Consider the following 12,742-nt stretch of genomic DNA (forward strand, 5'->3'; position numbering starts at 1 on the left):
TATTTGATCCATCATTGTCATCACATTTGATTTTTTCCATAAGACTTAAGAATGTTTGTTGATATTCACAAAATAACTTGCCAGAACTTTGATTGGGATTACATTGACTCTATATATCAAATCGAGAACTGTCCTCTTAATATTGAGTCCTCCTATCCATGAACATGGCATATCATTCCATTTATTAAGATCTTCCTTGATCTCTTTCATCAAAAGGTTTGAAGTTTTCCTCATTTAGATTTTATACATATTTCATTAGCTTGATACCAAAGGTATTTTATGCTAATAAATGAAATTGTGCTTTTAATTTCAAATTACAGTTGTTCATTGCTGGCATACAGGAAAGTGACTGACTTCTGTATATTAACCTTGGATTGCGCAACTTTGCTGTATTTATTTGTTCCATAAGGTTTTTGTGTTGTTGTTGATTCGCCAAGATTTTCTCCATGTCACCTGTTAACAGTCATTTATTTCTTCCTTTTCAATCTGTAAATCTTTTATTTCATTTTTTTGTCTTATTGCATTAACCAGGACTTTCCATATGAAGTTAAATAGGAGTTGTGAGAGGGGACATGTATTGATCCTGATCTTACTGAAAAAGTATCCAGTTTCTCACCATTAAGTACAATGTCAGCTGTAGATTTTTTGTAGATGTCCTTTATCAGGTTGAGGAAGTTCCCCTCCATTCTTAGTTTGCTGAGAGTTTTTATCATGAATGTGTTTTGGATTTTGTCAAATGCTTTCTCTGCATCTATTCATATGATCATATGATTTTTCTTCTTTAGCCTATTGATGTGATGGAGTACATTAACCGATTTTTGAATGCTGAACCAGCCTTGTATACCTGGGATAAATACTACTACACGATTTTTGCTTTAACTAGGAACAATTTTCTTAATACATTTTAATGGTATCAATACGATTATCAGGTGATGCTTTGAAGACTGCTTAGAATGCCACGTGAGACATTATAAATAACGACTGATCAATATTATTTTTCACATACGTTTGACATAAAATCCTGCTTGATGTTACTGTGAAAATTTGGATCCAGACCTACTATTCTCATTAGGAATCAGATTGAAATATCAAAATGTTACCCTACTGGCTGGTAGAAAAGAAATATGTGTTAGTAGTTGGAAGTAGAATAAATGACACTCTTTAAGTATTCATATTTTTACTGAGCAGTAGAAAATATATATGGTCAACATTATTACTTTCACTTGAAAATGGAAGAGTTGGTAAGAATAAAAACCCATACTTAACTCTTTACCAAGAGTATTTTTCACCAAATTATTCACATCCAGGCTTCTGCGGGTCTGGAATTTTTTTTCCCCCAACTGGCTAGGAGTATGTAGAGGAAATTCCACTTGATAACATTTTTATTTAAAAATAAAGAATCAGCATTGTCAAGTTGTCTTAGTCTTAAGGATTTCTGGATTTCGTCCTTGGAGGAGGTCAGGATCTTCCCAAGGCCTGGGTCCTCGAATATTCTTCCAGTCATCAAAAGTGGAATCCTTTATTTTCTATAGAGCCATGAAAATTAAAGCATATGTATTAGTATAGGAGCCATGTGGGTCTGATTAAGACATGGCTGAATAAATGAATAGAAAGAATTCAATAGGCCCTCAATTATAATTTTAGTAAATAAATCAACTGCATGTCGAGCATAGTAATTAAAGAAATGTATTTCTAAGGACTTGGAATTTTTCTTGCTTGCTATTGATGTTAATACCTACCTTTTCCCCCATCAGAATAAAAATACTACAATAGAAAGAGTCTATATGCTTTAGGTTTGAGAGCACAAAGAAAGGGGAAAAGCTGGTAAAACAAAAGTCCAACTCCTAAGGCTGATCCAGCATAATAATGACTAGCATGGGTTAATATGGGTGATGGTAGCAAACGAAAAGAAAAGAACAAAGGTGGAGACTCTATTAGAGTCTGCTAGAAGGACGAGAGATCAAGATAATTTGTTCTGCACCTCAGAAATGAGCCCGTGTTTAAGAATAAAAAGATATTCCCTCATAGCTGTCACGAGCAAAGCCCTTTTAGGCAGTAAAAACTAGTTTCAACTATAGTTTGGATCATTGTGTCTTCAGTTAGTGTGAAGTATCTCTCAACCACAGGAATGAAAATAGGAAAAAAGGGCAGAAAAATGTTTCTTTACCTTCTGACATCACTCTGACAGTAAATTTCATACATCTGCATTGGTTATTCTGGAGTAATTTAGTGAACAAGACAGAAAAAGAGACTCAGAGAACACAGGATAGCTTATATCCAGAGACAGGGGAAATGATACAAATTTACCTTGGCAGTTACATACTAAGTGTTACTCCTTTACTAATAGCTATGTAACACTGGGCATGTGATTTGAGCCAACTGGGCACTAATTCTCTCATAAGTAATAAGCAAAGGGATAAACCAAATGGTCTACACGGTTTCTTCAGTTCTCAAATGCTGGGGTTTCTATTAGAACTAAAAGGAAAGTCTACTCCCAGAAAAACCTTCTTATATACTGCTTATATACTGAGAAGAAGCAAGTTACAGGTTTTGACAAAATAATGGGGAAGTAGTGAATGAAACCATTCTCTAAATTTCACTTATAGCTTTACCAGGTGTCTATTAAATATACATGGGTGAACAAAATTCTACTAATCTAATGTGCAAGAACAGAGTAAATTATTTTCAAGTATAGTTATGAAGTGATCCAAAGTTATAAAAAAGGTTTTAAGAAAGAATAATGGCTTCCACTCAGATAACATAAGACATGTATGCTCAAGAGAATTTAAGAACAATTCTTAGATGGGATGCAAGGTTGGCAGAACAACTTCATGCAAAAATGGTCCAATCTCTGACAAGATCCTCTGAGGAAACAGTGTGGAGAATAAGTTCCATAAAGTTAGAGAGGTTTAGGAAACATCACAGCTTTTCCACAGATGCTCCCTTACAAAGCATAAAATCAAGCTCAAAATGATCAGACAATAATTGAACTGCCTGCTAAAATGAGAATCAACACTTTTCACAAGTCTCTTCAACGTATATTATTCACAATGTTCACCTTTCAATCAAAAATGACAAAACATAAAAAGAAGTAGGAAAATACAATCCGAGATGGAGCACATCATCCCTCACCATGTCCTATAACAAAATGTGTTATTAAACTCTTTGATTTTGTTAACCAGATATGTGGAAAATGATACCTCATTATAATTTTAACTGACATTCCTATTATAAGTCAAGCGTCTCTTCACACATTTAAAAATATTTACTTCCTTGCCTCTGAACTCACTACATGCTTTGCCCATGTTCCTACTGACCTACTGAGTTATTGAACTTTTCCATATGGATTTGCTCTTCATATTTAAATAAATTAATTCATCATGATAAGGTGAATAATATTTTTAGAATTTCTCATTTAACTAGTGACTATATATACACTGTTTTTTTTAGGTTGAACATTTGAATTTTTATGTATGAACTCATTCTTTACTTTTAAAGCTTCTGGCTTTTCCTACTCAAGACCAAAAAAAGAATCTCCTTTTTTTTAACTCCTAGCACTTTCAGCTTTTAAAATTTTTTTTAAAAATTCTTGATCCACCTAGAATTTACTCACAGTATATGAAATATAGATCCACCTTTATTTTCTTTTCAAATGGCCACATAGTTATTCCAACAGCATATATTTAAGGTAAATAATTTTTTTCTGTATTGGTAATAATTTAAGTTTACCTTAAGTCAGATAGAACCAGTCATGACTAGGAAGATTGCTACATTAACATACTGTACCTCATACTCTGATTCCAATGACATTTTATTCATTTTCAGCTTTTTTTCTAATTCAGGATCAATCTACAGAAAAGAAAGAGCAGCCATAAGTAATTTAAGTATGTTAGATTCAATTTTCAATTAAAAAAGTTATATAAGGCATGGCTAGGATGGTGTGGCAGGTTACAAAAACATGGGAAGATCTCCATGATCCATCCAATTCCACAATGATAACTAATACAGCACCACCACCACTACTACCACTAACAGCAGCTCCTATTAACTGAGCACTTGTTATGTGCCAGGCATTCTAATGTTTATTACCTCTTTCAATCCTCAAAAAAAAAAAAAAAGCCTGTGAGATAAGTATCATTATTATTGTGAACAAAGTAAAGATAATGGAACACAGGGAGTTTGAAAAACTAGTCAAAGAGGCAGAACTTGGCTTAGAACCTTGGCCCTCTGACTCCAGAGTCTATGCTATTGACCCCCACCTTAAATTATGTTATCACACAGAATCATTATAAAAACACTAATAAATATAATGCTGCTCTTGAAAACAAAAAAGAACACTTTGCATACACCAGAAACAAGGAAGTATCCATGAAAAAATTAGACAGGATTCCATAGTGGTAAACAGGAGCTGATGCTGTTATCTGTGTGTGGCAAAGTCTTTAGGAAAGAAAAATGTGACTGCCAAAATTCATAAACAACTACCAACAACAACAAAACCCAAATTAAGTTAAGTGGAAGAGTTAAATAATGACTAAAAACAGCTTAAGACCAAATCAGTACATTAGGAACAAAACTTCAGAATTCCACTAGAATCATGCACAAACAGATGAGATAAATGGGGGGAAAAAAGCATATTATGAAAGCTAGATCCAAAATATGTCTATTAGGGGTTTCAGTGCTACAAAATAAAGAGAATGGAGGAAGGGCAATAAGTAATCAGCAATTAATGAGTAATATATAAAAATAATATAATATATAAAATATAATAAAACTTGAGTTTACAGAAAGGTTGAGATTAAAAAGAAAGCTAGTGAAGCCTTATTAATACCCAACAAAATAGGCTTTAAGGAGAAAAAGCATTATCACCAAGCAAAGCTTCATTACAACAAAAATCCAATTCAAGAAGACATAATAATTCTGAAATTATACGCACCCAATATCATGGTGAAATAGACAAAGAGTCATAATGAGAGATGTTAACACAATTCTCTCAGTAAGAGAATGGACAGATTTTAAAAGTCAATAATACAGAAAACTTGAAAAAACAGAAATTACAAACTTGACCAAATGGATGTATAAATTTTTAGTATGTACCCAACAACTGCAGGATGTGAATTCTTTTCAAGCATATATCATTTGTACAAACTGATATGTTAGGTCATAAAGCAAGTCTCAACAAAATCAAAAGAATAAACTCATTGAAAATATTTCTTTGATTATACCACAGTCAATTTAAAAAACAATAAAAAATAGTAACTAGAAAATTCTCTATGCTTATATGTTAAGGAAAAACATTTCTTCTGACTCACTGACTATAGATTGGCAGTTCCAATAACCCCTCCTTGGTTTTGATCAATTTGCTAGAGTGGCTCACAGAATTCAGAGAAACATTGTTTTTTATTGGATAAAAGGATATAAGCCAGATATAGCCAAATAGAAGAGATAAATAGGGCAAAGCATGGAGAAAGGGTGCAGAGCTTCCATGCCCTCTCTGAGTGTGCCATTCTCCTAGCACCTACACGTGGTTCACCAACCAGGAAGCTGTACAAATCCTATCTTTTGGATTTTATAGAGGCCTTGTTACAAAGGCATGATTGATTAAATCATGACCATCAGTAACTGATTCAACCTTAGCCCCACTCCCCACCAAAGAGGTCAGGAAGTGGGACTAAAAGTTCCAACCCTCTAGTCAAAGGATTGACTCCCCTGGCAACGAGCCCCCTCTTTAGGTTACCCAAGGGCATTCCAAGTCACCTCATTAGCATAACAAAAGGCACCCTGATTGCTCTTATTATTTAGGAAATTCCCAGGTTTTAGAAGCTCTGTGTCAAAAATAAAAAGACCAAATACACATTTCTCATTATAAATCACATCACAATTCCTCACATTATGTGCAAAAATCAATTCCAGATGGAATGTATCCCCAAATATAAAGGGCAAGAACAAAAATTTTTAGCAATAATATTTTAAAAATTATATTTTGGAGTAGAAAACAATTTTCTTAAAAGGACAAAAAGAAAAAGTAACCATAAAGTAAAAAAGGAATAAAATAAACTACATTAAACTTGAGAAAATTTGTTCATTGAAAGATATCATTAAGAGTGAAGACTAGGGGGGAGGGTATAGCTTAGTGGTAGAGTATGTGCTTAGTATGCATGAGGTCTTAGTTTTAATTCCCAGTACCTCCAGGAAAAAAAAATAAATAAACCTAATTACCTACCCCACTGCCCCACACAAAAAAAGTGAAGACTAAAAGGTTTATAATCCAACATGTACAAAGAAAGCAAATTGTTCTTACAAAACAATAAGAAAAAACACCAACAACTCAGTAGGAAAAAATGGGCAACCAAGACCTGAAACCTCAAATAGAGGATATACAAAAAAGGAAATAATGGCCAATAGACATATGAAAGTGATTGACCTCATTAGTCACTGTTACTTAACCAAACTCAGTCTGCTCACCTGACACGCAGCAAAGCCAATCTACTGACACCCAGCGTTAATTGCAGAATACCAAGAAAGGGAGTGGGAGACAAGCCTCAGATCCACTTCAACTTGGTCTCTGAGTTGGGTCTTTTTTAAAAGGGGAAGAAGAAAGAGGCTGAAATTAATCATTATCTTGTGATATTTCTTAACCTCAGTTTGGGAAGTCAGGATATTTCTGGTTATGATTCTCTGGCCAGGTGGTCCATGGCTTGTTGTCTGTTAGCTCTTCTTCCCCTGGATAAACAACCTCAGTTTGTACATTAATGAAGATGTCTATAACAGCAATTTTAGTACATTAACAATGTTATCAACAACAGCAATTTTAGTTATCTGACTCTGGTTGATTAGTGTTCAGTTAGCTCAAGATTTAGGTCAGAGGGGACAAGAAAGGGAAAGAAATTTTAGCTAGATGGATTAATCATAAACTCGGTAAGGGAACTTGGTTTTAGGGGGACTCAGTTTCATTATGAAAAATTCAAGTTCACTACATAATTAGGGAACAATTCTAACACATCACCAAAACAGCTTTAAAAAATGAAAAGAAAGAAAGAGAGAAAGAAAGAGAAAGAAAAGAAAGAAAAAAAGAAAAGAAAGAAAAGAGAAAAGAAAAGAGGAAGAAAGAAAGAAAAGGAAAACCCCAACCCTACAACAGCCAAGTACTGGCACTACTGGCAAGTATTTGGCGCCTTGGGAACAATAAACTGTTGGCAGTGTCGACAGAAAGAAATGTAAGAGTTGTAAATTGAGTTTGTAAGAGTTGTAAATTGAGTTTATTCAGTGTCTTACTGAGGACTACAGCCCAGGAGATAGCCTCCCAGATAGCTCAGAGGAACTGCTCTGAAGAGGTAGGGAGAGAGGCTAGTAAATGATTTTGGCTAAGGAGTATGTGCAATAAAGCATACATCTTGGTAGGTTACTGCTACTCAGGAGGAACAGACATCTCGGTTAATGATTTTAATGCTTTTCTAAGTATGGGAAGATGCAAGAATCTGGGCTCATAAAAACTTGTTCCCAAAATTTATCTAACTAAGGGCCTGTTTTGTCTGTTTTCCCAAGGCAGAGTTCTTCAGCCTGAATTCCTTCCAGTGCGTACTGTAAGTCAGTGACTGCAGCAGCTAACAACTTAGCACCTACAGAACTGGATGGAGGGCAACATCCTTTGTTTTAAAGCAGGAGTGTAGACTGTAAAGGGGAGCAGAAAATGACACACCAAAATATGCCTCCTTGGCTTAAGGATTATCTTGATTGTTTTTAAGAAACAGCAGACATAGAAGCTCTGAAAAACAGTAGAAATTACCCTTTTGTGAGGGACACATACATTTATAAAGGAAATCTCCATTTGTAAGTGTCTCCCTTTCTGTACTAAGAAGGATGATTCTAAATCACAAGAAACTCTTACCAGTGGAGAAGGGATCCACTTAAATCCATATAACAACCTTACCCTGTTTACTGTGCTGTTCCCAGTAACCTCTCATAACTGCCCTCCCCGTCCTTCTTTTGTCTTTAACTTATGATAGTTTTTAAGGTGATGGGAGGGGAGAGTTTTACTCAGTTTTCCTGAGTATCTCCCATAGGAGGTATACATGTTATTAAACTTCTGTTTGTTTTTCTCTTGTTAATCTGTATTTTATTACAGGAGGATCTTGGCCAAGATCGTAGAGAGGTAAAGGGAAATTTTTTTTTCTCCCCTACAATTGATTCAATCACTCTGAAAAACAGTTTAGAAATTATCAAATAAAGATAAAGTATGATGAACATAACCTATAACTGTTGTAGGCTTTGTGAGCTACAGACTCTCTCACAACCATTCAAATCTGCAGTTGTATCGTAAAAGCAGCCATAGATAAATAAAAAATGAGCATGGCTGTGTTCAAATAAAACTTCATTTACAAAAATGGATGTTAGAGTAGATTTGGTTCATGGGCCATAGTTATACAAGTGCAACAAGAAAAATATACAAGAATGTTCACAGCAGCATTATTTTCACTAGCCAAAACTGCCAATCAACCCAAATGTCTAATAATAAAATGCATAAATAAGTTATGGTATAATTAGTGGAATACCATATAGTAGCAGTGAAAAAATCATGGGGTCAGCACCTATGGCCCATGAATCAAATCTACTCTAACACAAAGCCTAAAATAGTTACTACCTGGCTTTTTACAGGAAAAGCTTGCTGACTCTGAATTTAGTGGTAAAATACAGATGAATTTCATACACATAAGAACCGGTTTCTTTAATCTTTATCTGTAGTATCTTAACATATGATCAAAACATGACAAATGTTCAATTATTTTTCAAATATATACATGATATTCCATTTCTAAAGGTCAAATTATTACAACTTTCATCTTAAAGCAAAAGGGAAAAAAATTCCGTAATAAAATAATTGGGATGCTAACAGGAACTTAAAAATTCAGGTGATAATTGCTCTATTCCCTCACAGAAACTACATATTCCTTTTAAACTTAGTCTTTATTCTAATACTCACTGTCTTCAAGACTAGATAGAGTTGATATCTCTCTGAAACTATAAAATTAACTGAAAAAACTGAATAGGCCTTTTGTACTCTTTACTTTCCATCGATATTGCTGAGGTCTGCTAATGAAATACAGCTCACCCTTAACATGATTTTGAACTTTGAGGGTCCACTTATACAGGGATTTTCTTCAATAAATATACAGTTAGCCTGTCATATCTGCGGGTTCCACGTTTGTTGATTGAAACAACTGCAGACTGTGTAGTACTGTAGTATTTATTGAAAAAAATCCATGTATCAGTGAACCAGCACAGTTCAAATCCCTGTTGTTCAAGGGTCAACTGTACTTGGGAAGAAAATACCTTCAGATATCAGATGTGGGCCACAAACAAAAACTACATACTTCTGAATGAGTTTACCAGAGTTCCTCTGAATCAAGAGGCCTGAATTTGACAGTAACTATGTAATCATAAAAGTGAGAATCCTAGTTCTACCCCCAAATAGCCATGTGACCTTAGGCAAGTTACTTGAGCTCTCTGAACCTCAGATTCCTCACCTGTAAAATAAAGACAATATATCTATAAAGAATATATATAAAGACAATAATATATCCATAGTCCTACCACAAAGGCATACCTAGAAAAAGGTTCCCTGTAAAAAGATAGGTAGCACTATTTATAATGAGAAACAATTTTCTTTTCTTTTAGTATTAGCTTCTAAAGATATATATTGATATAATTTATAAAATTATTGGTATTACTACAAAATAGGTAATTTACAATTGGAATAATAAAATGGAGTGAGACTGTCCTGTGTTCTTTAGTCCCATCTAGACCCCAAAAACAACTATATCAGAGCATATTTTGTGGGAAAAAGCTAACATGACTGCAAAGTTTCTATTAGTGAATAAAGAAAGATTACTAAATTCTTTATATTTCATGATTCACTTCCATGAGATCATTAATGCTATTTTAAAGAATAAGAAAGAACCCAAAGATCATATGTCAGCCTGGTAAAGCAAGATAAAACAGACTGCTTAGTGTACTGAGTATACATGATATTACCTCACACCTGTCAGAATGGCTATCACCAAAAAGAATACAAATAACAAATGTTGATGAGGATACGCAGAAAAGGGAACCACTGTACACTGTTGGTAGGAATGTAAATTGGTGCAGCCACTGTGGAAAACGGCACGGATATTTCTCAAAAAACTAAAAATAGAACTACCATATGACCCACCAATTCCACTCCCAGGTATATATCCAAAAAAACCCAAAAAACAAAAACACTAATTCAAAAAGATACATGCACCCCAATCTTCACAGCAGCATTATTTACAATTGCAAGGATATAGAAGCAACCTAAGTGTCCATCAACAGACAAATGGATAAAGAAGATGTAGTATATAAATACAATGGAATACTGCTCAGCCATAAGAAGGAGGGAAATTTTGCCATTTGCAGCAACATGGATGCACTTGGAGGGCATTAAGCTAACTGAAGTACGATGGAGAAAGATAAATACTGTATGATATCACTTATATGTGGAATCCAAGAAATAACAACAAACCGTGAATATAACAAAAAGAAGCAGACTCACAGATAATAGAGAACAAACTAGTGGTTACCAGTCAGGGGGTGGGCAATATAGGAGTCAAGGGGTGAGAGGTACAAACTACTGGATGTAAGACAGGCACAAGGATGTATTGTACAACACAGGGAATACAGCCAATATTTTGTAATTACTATAAATGGAAAGTAATTTTTTAAAAAAGAGCCCAAAGATCATATATCAGCCTTGAAAAGCAAGATGAAACTCAGATTGCTTAGTATACTGAGTACATGTCTCCTAAATCAGAACATACAAGGACACAGACCCATGTCAAACTCCATGACAGTTCTTACTTTAATCTTCACAGCATCATAACGGATTTGTGAAAACTCACGAAGACCAAAAGATCCTCCAACAATCAGCAACTGAAACAAGACAGGGAAACAATTAAAATAGAAGGACAAAATTCAGTCTACCTATATACTACTTATCTAAATGCCAACAGTGAGAGATTATACAAAATCCTATACATTTTATTTTTCCTAGTGAGTTATCATTCATCTTTTCAGAGTAAATGTAGTATATACTGTCACTGGGAAACGTTTTAGCACATTAGTAAATACCAAAATCAGGACCCCTATAACTGTATTTGACCTTATGAGTTAAATATCACCATTACAAGCATTATATTAGTTGATTCTTACAAAAGACCTATGAACTAAGGGAAAAAAATCCATTTAATAGATAAGGAAATAAAAGCACAACCAACTAAATGACTTGCCCATGATTACACTAGGTAAATTCAGGAGTAAATCCTGGCCTAGCTTCTTCCAGATCATAATTCTTTCAATTTCATAATTTTGCAAAATAAGCCAATTAGAGAGTATTTTTCTCCATTTTCTTAGCAAGTGATAAAAGAATCTCATGAAATATGCCACACTTCTCAGTACGTGGTAAACCTAAAAAAGAGCCCTAAAATTGTCATTGCTGCTTTAGCATCTCCTGGAATAATCCAATGGGCTTAAATCTCTCATCCTAAAGATGTAAAAGGCTAGCAATTTGAGGGAGAAAATTAAGTCTGATCTCTACGTTCCTTTTCATATCAATTTATTAATATTACCAATTAAAGAAATACAAAGAGATATACTGTAAAATATAAAATTTTATAATTTTAGAGTTGGAATACCAACAAAATCTTAAGGCTATGAATTTCAAAACCTAATAAATTTGACCACATAAAAATTTAAAGTGTCTTTCCTGAAAATAAATGAAATAAAAATGACATAAAATCAAAAGGCAACAAACCAGGAAAAATATCTGTTATACATAAGCAACTAATACTTGCAATGTCAATATGTAAGAATTCTATGTATAGTAAAGTAACTTCTGTCTCTTAGTTTCAGTCAAAGGACACACCCCTGATTTTCCTAACTCCTCCTTAGTCTCCTTTTATTCATTTTTCCTCACTTTCCCCATCTCAACATATTGGAGTATCTCAAAAGGCTCAGTCTTACACCTCTTTTACCTATTCATAACCAACACTGAGTCCCTAGGTGATGTCATCCAGTTCCGTGGATTTAAACAGACTCTGTAACATAACAATCAAATGTACATTTGCAGTGGGAAACCCTGCAGTGAACTGAAGACAGCCCTTCCTATTTGACATCTCAATTTGAAAAGTTAACAGGTATATACAAATAAACGTGAAAAAAATTCTTGATTTTTTACCCCAACACTCTTTCTGCCTCAACCTGTTGCTAATCAATCTTTCACATCCCGGTAAATGTCAAATACTTGCATACAGCTACTCAAGCCAGCTTCTTTGGAGTCATCTTTAGCTCCTCTCATTCATATCTCACATCTAATCCATTCTGAGTTCTGTCACCTCTACTTTCAAAATATTTTTTAAATCTGAAAATTTCTGACTATAACCTCTTCTAGTATTCGGCTTCCACATTTTCCTCACAGCGCTCACCAACATAGGGACTCCGTAGCGAAGGGTCTTGTTCCTGCGCAAAGAGCGCATCGCCGCGTTGGGGAACATGACTGAATTCTCCGACCCGCTCCGACGCCCAGCCAAACAGGCCCAGCGTGGACTCCCGAATCTCAGCGGCTCAGCGTCCCTTCCGAAGAGGACATCCGGGACTCACCTCCTTTCTTTGGCTTCACGGAGCAGAATCCTTCCAGATAGGCCTCCGCCAGGCAAAAGCAATCGATCCGTGG

At 34.7% G+C, this 12,742-nt stretch overlaps 1 protein-coding gene across 1 annotated transcript; it reads right to left on the minus strand.

Moving 5' to 3' along the window:
• Positions 1 to 1,160: 1,160 nt before the first annotated feature.
• LOC105086148 (cytochrome c oxidase assembly protein COX16 homolog, mitochondrial) lies at positions 1,161 to 12,722 on the minus strand. Its single transcript, XM_010976583.3, has 4 exons — positions 12,495 to 12,722; positions 10,873 to 10,944; positions 3,787 to 3,849; positions 1,161 to 1,526 (listed from the first exon to the last, which is right to left on the minus strand). The coding sequence occupies exons 1-4, from the start codon at positions 12,561 to 12,563 to the stop codon at positions 1,410 to 1,412; spliced, it is 321 nt and encodes a 106-aa protein (XP_010974885.1). The 5' UTR covers positions 12,564 to 12,722; the 3' UTR covers positions 1,161 to 1,409.
• Between the last annotated feature and the right edge of the window lie 20 nt (positions 12,723 to 12,742).

Source organism: Camelus dromedarius, chromosome 5 (assembly GCF_036321535.1).
Source record: "Camelus dromedarius isolate mCamDro1 chromosome 5, mCamDro1.pat, whole genome shotgun sequence".
Lineage (NCBI taxonomy): Eukaryota > Metazoa > Chordata > Mammalia > Artiodactyla > Camelidae > Camelus > Camelus dromedarius.

Bases quoted from the DNA above. Each gene is read 5' to 3' on its own strand.
- LOC105086148 (XM_010976583.3), bottom strand. From the start codon at position 12,563: ATGTTCCCCAACGCGGCGATGCGCTCTTTGCGCAGGAACAAGACCCTT. The intron at 10,945-12,494 runs GTGAGCGCTGTG...GTCTTGTTTCAG, and splicing joins GCTACGGAGTCCCTATGTTG to TTGCTGATTGTTGGAGGATC. The intron at 1,527-3,786 runs GTACAGTATGTT...ATGGCTCTATAG, and splicing joins CATTGGAATCAGAGTATGAG to AAAATAAAGGATTCCACTTT.